The sequence below is a fragment of the Petaurus breviceps genome, unplaced genomic scaffold (assembly GCF_028583685.1).
Source record: "Petaurus breviceps papuanus isolate PSGF00001 unplaced genomic scaffold, PetGlider_PUasm1.0 100, whole genome shotgun sequence".
NCBI lineage: Eukaryota > Metazoa > Chordata > Mammalia > Diprotodontia > Petauridae > Petaurus > Petaurus breviceps.
In genome coordinates, this window is record NW_027185573.1 from 3,717,064 (window position 1) to 3,734,599 (window position 17,536).

Below are 17,536 nucleotides of genomic sequence, written 5' to 3' on the forward strand. Positions count from 1 at the left end.
TTCCTATGTGCCATGCTCTGTGCTATGCATTGGAAATACAAAGCAACAAAGACAGCCCTTGTCCTCAAGGAGCTCACATTCAAATAGGGGAAGACAGCACCTATAGAAAAGTAATCACCAGAGAGAAATGTCTTGTTTGGGGAAGTTATGGAGATAGAATATGGAATCCTAGGAAACTATGTTGGGCCTTCTTTTCCAGGAATAAAAATTGAGTTAGTTCAATTATGGTTCTCAACCATAAAGGTGATTAGGGGACTGAAGGTATGTGCTGTGGGTGGCATGGTAGGTGTAGAAGTGTAAAATGAATGAAGCAGAGGCTGCTCTAGCAAGAGAGCAGTGGAGGCTGGGGGTGGGGACAGATTTATGATCCTTATTCTGAAGGGGGAGAGAAATGTTGGTTTGTTATGCATTTATGTGGTATGTTCTCTTGTAAAGGACAACACAATCATTTTTATTCATTGTAGATGGTATTATTTCCATCTTAATACCCTGAGCAACAATGGTCAGACATGTAAGATGGATAGAACAAGTATAATGGGGCCATAAATCTGTTTGGACTTTTAAGTCTAATGCTTTTACTTTATGACAGCTCTTTCTAAGGTGGAGTTGGGGTGTAGATTATCAGTGCAAAGGATTTAAAGTTTGGCTATCTCCTCTCAGAAGCCCGACATTTAAAAATATAGAGGCTCAGCGCCAATAAAATGGGGTTGCACATTTAGGGAGAAAGGCTAGGCTATCTTCATTTCTATGAATTTCTTTCTGTTGTGACAATCAGTCCTTACTGTTATAGAGTCAAATCAAGGCAGGTCAAGAAACTTTTGTTGGAGAGACAGATTGGGGTAAACTATCTCATACAAGGGAAAATGGTTACAACGGAGGGGAAGAATAGGAAGGCAAAAAGGAATGGGTCAACCTTATTCCCATTGAATCTGTCTTGAGGAAGGAGTGAAATACACACTAAATAGGGTATCTCACCCTCTAGGAGAATAGGGGGGAAGGGGATAAGAGGGGGGATAATGGAAGGAAGGGCAGGCTAGGGGGGAGGGAAGTTGGAAGCACCCACTTTTGAAAAAGGACAGGATCAGGGTGGAGAGTGGAGTGGGTGGGAGGTGGGATGGGAGGGAGGGAAGTGTAGTCAGTCTTTTACAATGTATCTACTATGTTGTTGTTTTGCATTAGCCGCACATGTACAAGCTATACTGAACTGCTTGTTTTCCCAGTGGGGGTGGGTGACGGGAAAGGAAGGGAATGAATCTGGAATTGAAAGTTTTAAAATCAAATATTCAAATATATATATATGTATATATATATATATGTGTATATATATATATATATATATATACTATTATTAATACCATCTTACATGTAACTGGGGAAATACAATATACAGGCACTGAGGCATAGAGATCCACTGGAAAAGTCGAAAGGGGTATGGGAGGAAATATGGGAGAGAGCAGATTGGAGGAGGGGATATCCTGTGAGACTGCTATTTTGGGGCAGTGGGTAAGGGAAAAAGCGGGGAGAAAATTTGTAACTCAAAATCGGGCAGAAACGAATGATGTAAATCAGAAGTTAATAAAGCATTTAAAAAGAAAAGAAACTTTTTTTAAGCACTTATTTATGGTGTGCCAGGTGTCCTGGGAACCCAGATACAAGTAGAAAGCAGGATAGTCCCTGACTTTGAGGAGTTTATATTCTAATGAAGTAAAAGGGAGCTGAAAAGGGATAGGAAGATGGAGAAAAGGAATTACCCACAAAAGGAGAAGGATGTGATAGACAGAGCCCAAAGAATAAGGAATGGAATGAAATAGTTTTGCTTCATAGAAAGGTCATCATAGAGAGAATACTGGACTTGGAATCAAAGAATCATACATTGAGAGCTAGAAGTAGATTTCAGAGACCAAATTTCATTTTACAGAGAAGGAAACTGAGGCCCACGGAGGTTAAAAAAAAAAACAACTTGCCCAAAGTCACATAGTCATAATCAAAAGTGGGATTTGAACCCGGGTCCTGGAGGCATCCCCAAAGGCCTTGGATTTGAATTCTGAATCTAATATGTATTAGTTGTATAACCGTGGGCAAGTAACTTAACCTCCAGTCTTTTCATCTCTAAAATAAGTATGATGACATGTGTACTACCTGTCTGTAATGGTAATGTAAATTTTTAAGATCTTCCCTGACCCTAGGCTAAAGTGCACCTGGAGGCTGGGGTGGGAGGCTTGTTTTTCAGTAGATACTTTTTGATTGGCCAGTGGGTCTAGAAGGTTGTTACATTCTCTGAGCCAGGAGAAGGCTATATAAACCCTGATTTGAGGCTTTGTTTTGGGGCTCACTTTGAGAAGTGTTCTGTGATTTGATCAGATGAGACTCTGGGAAGCTGTTGTTGAGAGCCCCCTAGCTTTGAAAAACCCAGATGTTGATTTAGTAAGGATGTAATGGTTGGACAGTTTGGAAACCTGTCTACTTGATCTGTTTCGCTGCCTTGATAATTCTGTCTGTATACTCTGAAGTTCGGGGTGCTGACCTTTTTCCCCTGAACTAGGTAAATGATACATATTTGAGTGATTAAAGTAAGCTTGTTAACACATTTTGAGTTGCTTTCCTTTAACAAAGCAGATCCAAGAACCTGTGTTGGCAGCCACCCTGGGGACACTGGGGTGCTTGCTGATACACTGTCTTATGTGGTTATCATGACAAAAGAGCTTTGTAAATCTTAATTACTATAGGTATGCCATCGTATTGTATTATGATAGGAAAAGTATGGGTATTGGGGTCAGAAAACCGAAGTAAAAATCCCTTCTTTACCAGTTACTACCCATGGGTAAGTTACATAATTAAATTCATTTCAACAAACATTGATCAAATCCTTATTGAGTGCAAGGCACTATTCTAGGCACTGGGAATACCAAAAAAGCAGCCCTCGCTCAAAGGGCTCATATCCCACTTAACTACTCTGGGCTTCATTTGTTCAAATGAGGGGATTGGACTCAGGAGTCCTCATTTCAATTTTCAATCTATGAACCAATTGCTTGGGGAGGCTTTTCCTGCAGTCACAGGCTTTAAATTGTATCCTCTCTATAGTCTCAGGAAGGTGTTGTAAGAGTTTTCCACTATCCCTGATAGATAACTTCACCCAACCTATTTAAAAAGACAAAATGTATCTGTAGCAGATTTAATTCTATTGTACCTAGAGTGGATTAAAACATTCACTAAAAAAAAAACCAATAACAACAAAAATTCTGGTCTTGGACAGAGAGGTCTTGGTGCATTCTTCTTCATGGACTTCAGTCTGTGGGCAGTCGAGAATTCTGCTTCATTTGGGAATACTCAAGTCCTTCCTGGAAGTCCCATTCTCATCTTCTTACAAGGAGAGCAAACATTTATTAAGTGCCTACTATGTACTAGGAACTATGTTAAGCGCTTCACAAATATTATTTTATTTTTATCTTCATAGCATCCTGAGAAATAGGTACAATTATTATCCCCATTTTAAACAGCAGGAAATTGAGGTAGACAGAGATTAAGTGACTTGCCCAAAAGGTCACACTAGTGACCTACTAAGTATATGAGGGTAGATTTGAATTCAGGTCTTCTGACTCCAGGCCCAGTGCTCTGTATACTGTGCCATCTAGCTGCCTCAGGATGATATCCATTTAATTTAAAGTTATCTAAGGGAGCCTCATCAGGACTGAATCTGTCCATCCAACGTCTCTCTTTAGGGACCTTCCATGGGTATATGGTAGTATCAGTGATGGGTCCTGAATCATAGGATTATAAACTGATATCTGAAGTTATGATGTCCAACTCATTTTACAAATGAAGAAACTGAGGCCTAGAAAACTTATGTGGTGTGACCAAGCTCACTCATGTGGTGAGTGACAGACTGGATTTTAACTAGACCCTCTGACTATAAGGCAGCTAGGTGGTGTCACGGAATGCCAGGCCTGGAGTCAGGAAGACTCTTCTTTGTGAGTTCAAATCCAGCTTCAGACACTTACTGGTTATATGACCCTAGCCTGTTGGCCTCAGTTTCCTCATTTGTAAAATGAGCTGGAAAAGGAAATAGCAAATCACCCCTAGTATCTTAGCTAAAAAAAACCCCAAATGGGATCATGAAGAGTTGGATATGAATGAAATGACTGAACAACAAATCTGACTATAAGGATAGTGCATATTTACAGATGAGAAGCTCAAACTCAACAGTCTTACAGGACATGACCAAGTTCACACATCCAGTAAACAGACTGAGAGATACATAGGTAGCAAAGTTCTTACCTTGGAGTTGAGAAGATCTGAGTTCAGATCCTAGCTCGGACACTTATTATTTCTTTGGGTTTGCCAATTCATTTAACCTTTCTCAGCCTCAGTTTCTTCAACTATAAAATGGAGACAATAATAGTACCTACCTCCCAGGATTATTGAAGGTCAATGATATAATGTAAGCAAATTGTTTTGCAAACGTTAGTCATAGGTTCCTAAAGTGGGCAATACCACCCCCTGGGGGGCACTGGAATGATCCAGGGGGTCAGTAGTAGACTCAGGTGTAATTGGGGGACATTGAATAAAAATAAGGGAGCAGTGGAAGCATAAGGGAAGAAGAGAAGAGAAGAAAATTTTGAAAAACTGTTCATACATGTTTCATTTGTTATGTAACAATTAAAGTCATAGTGATTACATTATTTTCCAAATAAACACACAAAATGCAAGTTATAACCAATCAGTGGTCAAGTCTTCCAACAGGTCTTAACAAGCAAGTGTTGGCAAGCAAGCATGTTGTACATTGTCTGGAAGTCCAGCAGGGATTATCAGGAACATGTGCACATAATGACTTGTTTACAATATGATATTACGTGGCTACATGATGCAATATAGCATCATCAAAATTTCAACATAGGGGAAAAAAGCACAAATTTACAATAAATTATTAAATTTAAGATGTCATTTAAAAAAAATTCTTTAATATTTTTAAATGATGCAAACCTAGGGGTGGTTAGATGGTGCAGTGAGTGGAGCGCTGGCCCCAGTGTCAGGAAGACCCAAGTTCTGTTCTGGTCTCAGACACTTAACACTGCAGCAAGAGGGCTAGCCGTGTAGCCTTGGGCAAGTTGCTTGGCCCCAGTTGCCCTCCAAAAGGCAAAAAAAAATTATGCAGATCTAATTTAAAGGATTAAAGAAAAAATGATTTCCATGGGGGGCACTAAGTAATTATTTTTTTAAAAGGAGGCTATAGGCCAAATAAGTTTGAGAACTTCTGCCTTAGACCATATAAATAAACTAGCTATTTGGACCTTGATTCTCTGATTCCAAACCCATCACCCTTTCCACCATACATAAGATGAAAATAAATTGACTATTATTGAACTATTCACTAGTGAAGAGAAACTTGCAGAGAACTTTACATATATTGCCTGAATCAAACCTCACAATAGCCCTGTAAAACAGGTACTGTCGTTGTTATCTCTGTTTTTGAGACATAGAGGGTGAAACTTTCAGTGGTTAAGTGACTTGCATGTGGTTAAAAGGCAGGATTTTAATTCAGATCTCTCCTGACTCTGGGTCTAAGAGTAACATTTTGATTATGAAGTAATTTGACTTCAAAATGAGAACAGGTTGGGATTACTTTTGACCTACCATAACTGTTTACTTAGAGATGGACCCAAACCAAGCCTTCCCAGGGTAATTTAGGGAATTGTCTTCGGCTAGCTTCTAGACGATCTTCCCTTCCTTAATCAAAAACAGGAGCCCAGAATGGCTTTTAAAAGCAAGGAAACTGAAGGAAGGGGAGAAAAGGAAGCAGACAGACATTGCCAGGAAGCCCATAGCTAGAGTTCTTCTAAGCCTAAAGGGGAACCCTGGGCTGCTGGAGCCCACAGCTCATGCTGAATATTGATTTTCTTTAAAGACGTTAATCATCACTTATGAAACAGCAGAGTCAGGCAATCTTGGGAATGTGGCAGAAATGGCTTTTGCTTGTAAGTCGTGAAATGCTAAAAGAGAATAAATGTTTAACTGTAAACATTTGTACTGTGCAGGTGGGGAACATAGATTGTCTGTGTATACACAGAGATTATGTCTTGTAGCATCATAAATAAGGAGGCACCCACCAGCTCCGGCACCTACCAACCTAGGAGGGTGGTAACAGTGATATGTGCTTGTTTGTTTGAATGCATCACCCTGAAATTCAGGGCTTTCTCTGCAACATTCTTTACAGATATTATATTCAAAGACAAGAAAGGGGATGATGCTTACTGGATGGAAAGCCAGCCTTGGTGACAGGGAGATATGGGTTTAGAAAGACTTCCTGGCCTTGTGAACCCTGGCAAATTATGGACATTTTGCCTCCCCCAGCCAACATTCCAATACTATTTAAGTTTCAGAACCAATGAGAATTTCTCTTTCTGGAACTTCACTCCACCATTGAAATCTTGGTCTCTGTTTTTCTGTCTCTAGCTAGGTAGCTAGGTGATGCTGTGAATGGAGCCCTGGGCCTGTAACTCAGGAAGTTTGTTGTTATTCATTCATATCTGACTCTTTATCCACTATGCCACCCACTTGCCCTTATCATGATTATTCTCAAGAAATTCTGTTTAGGTCAAAGTATTATGAAAGAAGTATTGTATACATGGAACAGTGTCTTTCACACACTCAACATTCTCACCAAACCAGTCACCTTGCAATTTCTTAAATATCACAGTCCATGTCCTGCCTCAATGCCTTTGCCTCCCTCCCCCCATGTCTTGTATGTCCTCCCTCTTCACCCCATCTCTTATATCTAGCTACCTTGATTCAAAGTTTCCTCAGATGCCACCTCTTGCCTTTTTTTTTTTTTTGCCTTTTGGAGGGCAATTGGGGTTAAGTAACTTGCCCAAGGTTACACAGCTAGGTTTTTTATTTGTGTGTGTGTGTGTATGTATGTGTGTGTGTGTGTGTGTGTGTGTGTTAAGTGTCTGAGGCCAGAACCGAACTCAGGTCCTCCCGACTCCAGGGCTGGCGCTTTGCTCACTGCACCACCTAGCCGCCCCACCTGCCTTTCTTAATACCCCCCACAGTTTCTTGGTATATATTTTGTATTTAGTCTAGCAACTTTCTCCCCCAATAGGATATAAGGCCCTCCAAAGTGAGGAGTTTTGTTTTTGCCTTTGTACATCCAGCATCTAGTCTTGTTAAATAAAACCTTATTTAACTGCTGAAATACATTTCTTAGACTAGAAAGAATGCTAAGTACAAAGAATGAGACGTGTAAATGCAGTTACACCTCTATGGCATGGATATGACAGCAACCAAGATTATGAAAGACAAGCCAAGAAGTGACTGGAATTAATGGGAAATTTTCAAAAATATATGTAAGGCTGAGATTTGATGGCCCAGTTTCAATTCAGTGTCATTCCTGTAGGTATATGCAGCAGAGACAGGTATTGATGTTCATCGTATCTCCTTATTCTTGCACTTTGGTCCCATAGCCGCCGCCACTCCCATCGTTAGGACTCTTGCCCACAGAGCACATTATGTTTCCACAATATAAACTTAAGGGTTTATTTTGGAAGCCTGGAATCCAGCATTCTCACCCCACTCTGTGCCAAGTTCAGCCTTCCTACATAGAACCAATTTTCCTTGGGAACATTACCCCCTCTAAATGACTTTTCCTTAATGGAGATATGAAAACCTAACACCCTCATTAAACAGGAGTCTAAATGAGCACAATGGACTTGTGGCCTTGGTCTTTTTATTCCATGTTAGAAGTTCCTACTCTCAGTCCACATTGGGATAAGATGCCTGCCTCACTCAACAAGAAACCTCCTATTAATCTGAACTGTGAGGCGGAAAGAACAATTTGTAGCTTCAGTGGAAAGCGAAGTCCTGAGCAAAATCCAAATGGGGCAAACTCCATTTCAAGGAAACACAGAACATTCCCTAAGGTGCTTCCTTCAGGCAAGGGAGCTAGGCAGATAGTCTATGTGGATATCAACACAATTTTTGGTATACTTGATGTCAACACAGTATTCATACAAATATTTATGTGAGGATGGGATGGTTTGGATTTTGTTTTCCAAAGGCGTATAGGGCTAGTCTTCCATAGTGGTGGTGGAATTTAATTTAATGAAGCATTTTAACGGAACCCTTGTTCTCCTGACTCACTTCTGTCTTCATTTCTCTGGCTTCCTTTAAGACTCAACTTAAATCCCACCCTCTGCAGGAAGCCTTTTCCAGTCTTTCTAGATGTTACTGTCATCCCCTTTCAGATTGCCTTCCATCTACTATAAATATAAATATATCTCTATATACATAGATACACACAGATACATATTGTATATACATATACTATACTATGATAGACATATAAATGTATACTATATATTAAAAACTAAACACAGAGTATCTATGTATAATGTATGTATATATATATATGTGTATATACACATTATATACTAGGTACCAAACATATATAAATATATATGTATGGATGCATATGTATATACGTATTGTAGCACCAATACAATATTCACAGCACCAACGGTGACTATGAATATGTCAGCATAGTTCTGAATTGCAAAATATAACAGATTCTCCATACAGAAGACAGAAGCAAATCATTTATTCAGACACCAGAAAGCCAAATCCTAACACCAGGAAACCAAATCCTTTATAACAACAAAAAAAATTAACACATCATAGCACAGCAGTGAGCCACACCATCCTTTAGCCTTCCCACAAACACTCACAAGCCTAACTTTTTCCTTGGGTGCTTCCTCTCCTCCCTCCAGCTCTAACTATGCTGACTTTGCAGCTTCCTGTGGGCTCTGCTCCACCCTTCAGCAAGCTCCTCCCACTACAGGTTCAATGTGATTACCTTCAACCTATTGGGGGCAGAGAAGATCTTCAAATTCCCTTAGGCCTATTAAGGGGCAGGCAAGATCTTCAAACTACCATTACCATTACAGTATGTATGTATATGTGTATGTATGTACATATCCACACATATATGTGTGTGTATATAGTATATGTGCATATACATATATATGGTATGTGGAGAGAGAGTATGAGTTTTTCTATATATAAAGTATATGTGCACATGTATATGTATATTCTATACCTATTTTTTTAAATCTTAGCTTCTACATTAGAATGTAAGCACTTGAGGGCAGGGCCTGTCCTTTTATATCCCTAGCACTTAGTAAAGCAGTTGGTACTTAGTGCTTAATAAGTGCTTATGGACTGACTGACCTAAGTCAAAACTCTAGTAAGCAGGGTGACTGCTGATATGGAATTGCTGCAAAGAAAACAAATTACAGGCCTGCCAGTTTTGCAGGCATTTTCTTGAATTGTGGGCATTCTAGAAAATTTCATGTCTGTGCCCCGATGTGAGGAGTCTGGAGAGGGCTTGGCAATCCTTTCTCCCAAATGCTATGTACTTTACCATCCTCAAATTATCAGTCTGGAAGGAATCCAAGGGGCCATGTAGTCCAGCCATCTCATCTAACAGAGAAGGAAGCTGACACTAGAAGGAGAATGTCAAAGCTTAGGTAAAGGGGCATGTTCTTTTCTTTTTTTTTTTTTAAGCAATTGGGGTTAAGTAGCTTGCTCAAGGTTACATGGCCAGGTGTTTCTGGGTGGGTGCTAAGTGTCTGAGCCCGGGATTTGATCTCCAGGTCTTCTCAAACACTGGAGCCGGTACTCTTACTCGCTGTGCTACCTGGCTGCCCGGCATGTCCTTTTCTTGATATCTGAGGTACCCAATGAGCATTATCAAGAAAGAGAAAGAGATGTAAGAGCCATTGATTGATGCTGTCACCATGTGTCCTATTCTGAGGCTCTATAGTTTCCTTCTCCTACCCCTCTCCTGTTTTCCCAGAGGTTGTGGAAAGGGAAAGGGGGAGATCAGATTCTTATCATGGGGAACAGAATCACTCTCTTTCTGGTCCTGGATGGATACTACATCCTGGCTCACTACCATCTCCATACCTCCATACCTTAGCTCTGTTCTCTAACCATTTTGTCTCCTGGTTCCTTGGCTTATCTTGCGGGGAACTGGTCTTCTGCTATATTTCACCATGCACCTATTCAAGTACCCCCTTCCCTCCCCACCCCTCATCTCCCCCATACCTCTGCCTCCTCCTTTTTATCTATTGTGTTCCCTCATTAGGACAGAAGCCCCCTAAAGGGATACGCCATCTTATTTGCTTCTACTTGTAGCCCAGGTCTTGGCAAGTCATGTAAGCTCACTCAGTCTCATTTTCCTCTTCTGTAATGAAGAGATAACAATGGCATCTGCCTTAGAAAGATCTCATATAAAACACCTTGCAAACATTGAAGTGGTATACAAATAAATCCTAGCCATTCTCAGGTTCTGGAGGAAAAAATCATCTTAACCATTGGACAATGGAGCTTGGGTGCCTGGAGAACAAAGACCAAGTTTCTGGATGAGCCATTAATGCCCATTTTATAATCTCTGATTCCACAGGGCCAAGGTGAAGAAAGGCGTGAACATTCTTAGCATCAAGACAAGTGAGCCCCGGCAATGGGATGTCAAACAGGAGATGGGAAATGGCGGTAAACACTCAACTACCACAGTGATCTGCCAACGGCTAGTGTCCAGTTCCAGGAACAGGTAAGAAATTGTGGCAGACTCTGTTTCCTGGAGCAGGGCCAGAGACAAGAATTCTTTGGTTCATTTGGGAGGAGGTTCTTTAAATGTCCACACCAACCATGACTTTCTTTGATTATTGATGGGGTAAAAACAGACTTCAATATGTACCTTCACTTATGATGATGCTAACCCACAAGGCACCTCCTTCCAAAACAAGATGCTTTCTTGTATTCGAACATTTTCTTAAGTAAAATAAGATGGGGAAATGACATTTTGTACTAGAGTCAGGAAGACCTGAGTTCCAATCTTGCTTCAGACACATAATGTCATAATGACCTTTAACGAATTACTTCATTTCTCTGTGCCTCAGTTCCCTTACCTTTAAAATCAAAGGGTAGAGGACTCGATACCCTGAAATGCCTCTTCCAACAATAAATCTGGATGGTGGCCATGGCCAAAAGGGGGTTATTTATTACATGGGCATGGCTCAGAACCTGAAATATTCAAAACCATGACCCTGTGCCAGTTCTAGACTACCTACCCCATCTCAATTAAGGTATTACAATTCATAGAATCATAGATAGAAAGCTAAAAGAGATATTCAAGGTTATTCATCCCAGCTCTCTCATTTTACAGATAAGAAAAAAATAATAAAACTAAGGCCCTAAGTTAAGTGACTTGGCCAAGGTCACACAGCTAGTAAGTGGCAGAGCTGGGATTTGAACCCAGGTCCCTTGACCCTAAATCTAGCATTGTTTCCATTGCACAAAGCTACCTCCTGGCCATCTTATTGCTTTTAGCAGTTGCGATGCCTACCTTAACTCCAAACATTTTCTTTAGGGGAACCCTAGGATCTGAACCCACATTGCCCAGAAAGGTTTGCCATAATGAGAAACCCAATATTCTCTGCACATTACAATCATTTATTCTGATGATTCCATCCTCTGCTCTAAGAGGCTTGACTTAGGACTTCTATTAACCACTGCTTAGCTGAGCTATTAAACTCACAGTCTGCAAATCTGGAGGCACTTATGGTAACTACAGGACCATCTGGTGATCTGTAACAGGACAGCTTACTTTCTGATGATAAAAACAGTTGGTTTGGGCTTCAGAAGGAGGAGGCGGTATTAAGGATGTTTCATCTCATTTGCTGAGCTTTTTTTTTCTTCCTAATGCTCCATGTTTGTAATGCACACTTTGACCCAATTTCCTTGAAAATATGTCATAACTCATTTGTTTTCCTAAATCATCAGTGACCCCTTCTACAAGGAAAAAAGAAAAAAAAATGTCTTGAATACTTAGGCAAAATTCCAAAGTTATCTGCCATCTTGTTGATGTGGATATACCATGGGCTGCGGCAGATTGAATCCCATGCCTGCCTTCTTGTTCTATGTAGCTCTTGTTTTCCTGGGAATGGGCAGGGTACTGAAGGTGTTGGGAACCTTCCCCTTAACATTGCATGGGTACCAATGAAATACACAGGGCTGAGACTGAGTTATCCTTCAATCTTGCTATATAACCATCTTATGGTAGAGAAGGGATGAGGTCAAGTAATTGAAGAAACTATATGACATTGGGCGTGTAAGTGTGTGTTTCTAAGAGACCATGAAATAAAACCACATTCTATCAAGCACATACACCCAAAGCCTATGTTATTTCTGAATTTTTTTCATATTTATGTTGTTGTTCAGTTGTTTTAGTCATGTCTGACTCTTCGTGATCCTAGTTGGGGTTTTCGTGGAAAAGATATACTGGGGTAGTTTTGCCATTTCCTTCTCCGGTTCATTTACAGAGAAGGAAACTGAGGTAAATGGGTTTAAGTGACTTGCCCAGTGGCACACAGTAAGTGTCTGAGGCCAGATTTGAACTCAGGTCTTCCTGACTCCAATCTTAATGCTCTATCCACTGTGCCACCTAGCTGCCCATTTATTTGGTACATATCTTGTATTTACTTATCTGTATATATATAAAATTTTCCTCAGTAGACTATAATACATTCATTAAAGACTGGGGCAGTCTCATTTTGGTCTTTAAATCCCATCCCCCAACCCACTCCGTGGCACATACCACGTGTTTAATAAATGCTCATTTAAGGAATGGATGAATTTAGACATGTAAGAGATCTTAGAGATGATTGACTTCCACCGTGCCCATTTTACAGATGAAGACCCAAGGTTAAGCTCTCTGCCCAAGATTGTACAGGTACCAAGTGGCAGAGCTGGGATTGGAACCCAGATGTTCTGGCTCCAAGACCCAGTTCCAGAATCATTGATTCATGACAACACAGAATTTGGAGTTCAAAATCAGCTGCTCCAACCCCCTCATTTTACAAATGAGCAGACTGAGTGCCAGAGAAGAGCCATAGTTAATAATTATAACTAAGCAAAGACTCCGAATTGGGTCTTTTGACTATAAATCTGGCCAAAGGGTCACATTTGAAGACCTAGAGGGCCACCTGTGGCCACTCCTGTCCTAACCCATGTGGAAAATGTGGAGAAGCCAGCTGTAAACCATAGCTTTTTATTAAAAAGCAAAAACATCTGGTATCCTGACCAGCTTACTGAGTCAATCCATCAAAAGTAGATACCATTGAATTGAGTAGGATTTTCACTGTTTTGCAGGGAGGGAAGGCATGATGGAAAGGAAATGAATGGCTTAGGTTGCTTTAAAAAAAACCCACCTTGAAAGAGAAATGGGTTCGAGAAGTAAGTTGTAAGCAAGGCTGCCTGCATTTATATCCACGGACTACAACAGTCAGGTTATCAAAACCCCAATTAAATCTCCTTAATCCAATTTGCATAAAGTCTAATTAACCCACAAAAATTTTAGCCTGATTATGCAAATAAAAGTGAATGTGTTAATTAACGGAGATTGAATTTGTGTATGTAAATAGTCCTTCCTTTAGGTAGCAGGGCAGGATTGAGAGAGGGAGAAAATTAAGGATTGCAAAGAGCAGCCCCTGATGTATTCCATGGGTGATTTTGCAGCTGCCCCTTCAGTCATGTCAATGTGAGGTTGTGACAGAGTGGGTCCTGAGTGAGCCTCCTGAAGGGGATTTCCCTATGGCTGTTCCCTTTCGGATGCAGACAACACAGATGTCATTACATTAATCAAATCTGCCAAAGAATTGTAGCCCTAATGTTGAAATCATTACGTGATTCTCTTTGTTCAGAGGAGTTTAATACCCAAGTTTGACGTTTTTGGCAGTGGGGGATGGGGAGGTTTTGGGAGCCCTGTGTCAGATTTGAAGATGCACTGAGATTCCCTTAGAGTCATTGATGATCAACATTAATGATCTCAATAATCAGGACTTTTCATGTTTTACGAACTAGAATGTGGGCCTTAACCCAAAACTCTTTAGCCGATGAGTTATGGACCCACCAGTATGAAAAGGGTATGAGCTTCTTAAGATGATAGCTTGAAAGCTGATAGAAAGATTTAGATGATATAATCTGGGGGTTCTTAACCTGGGGTCCATAATACAATGGAAAATTTCAGGGGATATAGGTCTGAACTTGGATGGGGAAAATTTTACATCTATATTTTCATTCATCTCTAATTGAAATGTTGCCTTTCCTTCAATTATTCAATAGTCTATAAATGTATATTAAGTGTCTAGTATGTGTGAGGCACTGTTAAGTGCTAGATAGACAAGAAAAAGAAAAATAACCCTGCTCTCAAGGAGGTTACATTCTAATAAGGGAAGGAAGAACACAAAATGAAGTAAAATAGGGAGAGGGAGGGGCACCAGAAGGTACCTGGTATGGGGGCATGATGTTTGAGGATTAAAAACCTAGCAGAACAGATGGTGCCAAAAATGAAGAGTTTGAAATTTAAAAATTTTAAAACATGTTTCATTTAAGAAAGGATGGGTTCCTTCTCAAATCATGAAGATAGAATATTTGTAAAGAGTTTGGCACAATGCCTGGCCCAGAATAGGTATTTGATATGGCTCCTTCTTTCATTCCTTTCCTCCTTTTTTCTATCTCCTTCTCCTCCCTATGGTAAATAAAAAGCATGGGGAAATAGGACAGATCAGATTCCAGACTGGAAGGTGGGACATTGGGAAGATGTAAAGCACTCTAATCGCTGAGTGTTGAGGTAGAGACCAAAATGGTTTGGGAACAGAAATATAATTCATGACCATGAGTGAATGGTCCAGGAGACTCAAGCTTCAGTTAGAATAAGCTAGTTAAAGTGTGGAAGCCAACATAGGATGATTGGGAACTTCCTAGGCTTCATGGGTACCATGTTGCTGTGAATCACACATGCTCTAATGCACCCTCCCCTCGGTCCGTGTGTGTCTCCTTATGGAAACCAAAGGGGTTGTGTCTATCTGAATCAATACTGTATCCTTGCTGAATATCCTTTCTATGCTGTTGTTAAGTAAACTTCTTTTTCTCAACAGCTAAAAAATTTTAAATTAAAAAAGGGATTCTGAGAAGGAACCCATAGGTTTTACCAGACTGCCAAAGGGCTCCAGGTAAAACAGATTAAGACCATTTGAATTAATCCAACCCCCCTTATTTTACAGTTGAAGAAACTTAAACCCCTATATGGTTTAGTAGATGACATGCTTGTCTTAGAATCAGGGAAACCTGAGTTTAAAACCCAGATGTGTGAGCATGAGCAGTCTCAATTTTTCTCAGTCTCAGTTTCCCCATCTGAAAAATAATGATAATAAAACCTATAGTATCTGCTTAGCATGGTTGTTGGGAGATACAAATGAGATAATGTATGTAAGGTGCCCTGCCAACTTTAAAATTAATTCAGTAAGCAATTATTAATCGCTTGTGGAGATTATATTCCATTGTAGGGAAATGGGAGGGAGAATATTAACAGCTAAGGGGTCCAGGAAAGGTTTCATGTAGGAGTACTCTTGAGCTGAGTCTGGAAGCCAGTTAGGGATTCTAAGAGGTTGAGATGAGGAGGGACAATATTCCATACATGGTGGACATCTCATGCACCTCCTTAGAAGGAGATGGGACGTCATGTAAAGGAGAGTTCAACTAAGGTATGATTATAAAAATAACTTAAAATCAGCCTGGAAAGACAAGTTGAAACAATATTTAAAAAGGTTTTAAGTGCCAAGCAGAGGAGTGTGTTTTTTTATCTTAGAAGTAATAGGGAGCCACTGAAGGTTCTTGATGAGAGAGTGGCACTGTCAGATCTGTGCTTTAAGGGTTATAATTCAGCAGCTGTACAGAGTTTGTATTAGACAAGAACAGTCTTGTAATAGGCCAGGTGAACAGTGTGAGTTTTCAAATTTGAGTAACAGTCATGGGAATGAAAGGAAGGGAATAGATATGAGAGATGTTTGGCAGATACAACGGGCAGGATTTGTCAATTGATTGGATAAAAGGGATGGAGGAGAGAGAAAAATTGAAGATAAGACCCAGCTTTGCAAAGCTAGGTGACTAGAAAGATGATGCAAGAAAGTGGGAAGTTAGAAAAAAGGCTGGGTTTCTGGAAAATATAATGAGTTCCATTTTCAACAGTTCCTATAGGATAAGATTTTAAAAGAGTGAGGAGGGCTGAAAATGTAGATCTATATAATAATTGAACTCTTGGGTGAGGTCACCAAGAGAGGTTGTAGAAGGAAGAACCCTCTTAGGACCCAGGACACAGCCCTGGTTTCCATATATGTATTGAGGGCAGGACATGATGAATGTATGTCTTCAACAAAGGAGACTGAGAAGGAATTGCCCTACAGGAAGAAGGACAATCAGGTAATGGCGATGGTGATGGCAGAGTGGACAAAGACTGTCCAAGAAGGGAGTTGCTGGTAATGTAGATAGAACAATCTCAGTAAAACAGTGGGATTTAGAAAGCCAGATTGAATTGGAGGGAAACAGTGTACACAATCTTTTGAGGATTTTTGTTTGTTTTTCTCTATGAGCTTAACTGTGAAAGGAAAACTAAAATAAAAGAAACCAGCTTATGGTGATAGCAGGGTCAAGTGAAGTTTGTTTTGTTTCAAGGATGAGAGAATCTAGGTATATTTAGAATCAAGGAAGGAGTCATTTTTTTAGTTTTTTTTTTTCTCTTCTGTTCTGCCTTCCTCATTGCTAAGTGAGGGGAGGGAACTCACTACCCCCTCAAAAGTCTACTTCAAGCCGTAGAAAAAATGGCAACCTCAAGTCTTGTTAGATCTATACAAGGGGAAACCACACAGGGTAGCAACAGATAATGCCTCCTTGGTCAGTGGTGGGCTCTGTGACCACCTTGGCCAAAAGAAGGAATAGGGAGTACCTCTGAGACTGAATGGCAATCCCTACTCTGTTACTCTGATCCTATGAAAATAGCCTAACCTATGGAGTGGTCAGGTAGCACAGCGAGTAAGAGCACCAGCTCCAGTGTCAGGATGACCTAGGGATTGAATCTGGGCTCAGACACTTAGCACCCACCCAGAAACACTTGGCCGTGTAACCTTGAGCAAGTTACTTAACCCCAATTGCTTAAAAAAAAATAAAAAGAAAAAAAAAGAAAATAGCCTAACCTAAAGAGTGACTCAGATGGTTGGAATTACATACGCTAGGGCAGATGGATTTAGAAAATATATCCAATTCCTTTCAAATTACTTATAGTGGGCAACTCTCTACTCTCTTCTATCTAGGACAACCCTGTTTTGTATTAGAGAAAGTACAGATTTCATACTTAGTAGGAAGTTGACCAAATCCAGGCAAAGATGCCCCATGATAGCCTGAGTACTTGTCATCCATTGGAAGAAATCTCAGACTGCAGTGATGACATGATGCCTGCATTATCCTTGACTCTAACTGCCAGGTCTCCTGGCAGAAAGGTAGTGCAGTAGATAGAAGGCTGGACTTGGTGTCAGGAAGACATGAGTTCAAATCCTACTTCAGACAATTACTAGTTGTGTAAGTAATTCTGGGCAAGTCATTCGACCTCTGTCTGTCTCAATTTCCTCACCCATAAAATGAGGATGGA

The 17,536-nt window shown here is 40.3% G+C and overlaps 1 protein-coding gene across 1 annotated transcript in view; it reads left to right on the forward strand.

Annotated features, from left to right (window-relative positions):
- Positions 1–17,536, forward strand: part of LOC138161063 (transmembrane protein 132C-like) — a 611,235-nt gene that overhangs the window by 357,573 nt on the left and 236,126 nt on the right. The window contains exon 3 of the mRNA XM_069088126.1: positions 10,460–10,606. Coding sequence (XP_068944227.1) covers positions 10,460–10,606 — 147 coding nt within the window. The remainder of the gene's footprint in view (positions 1–10,459; positions 10,607–17,536) is intronic.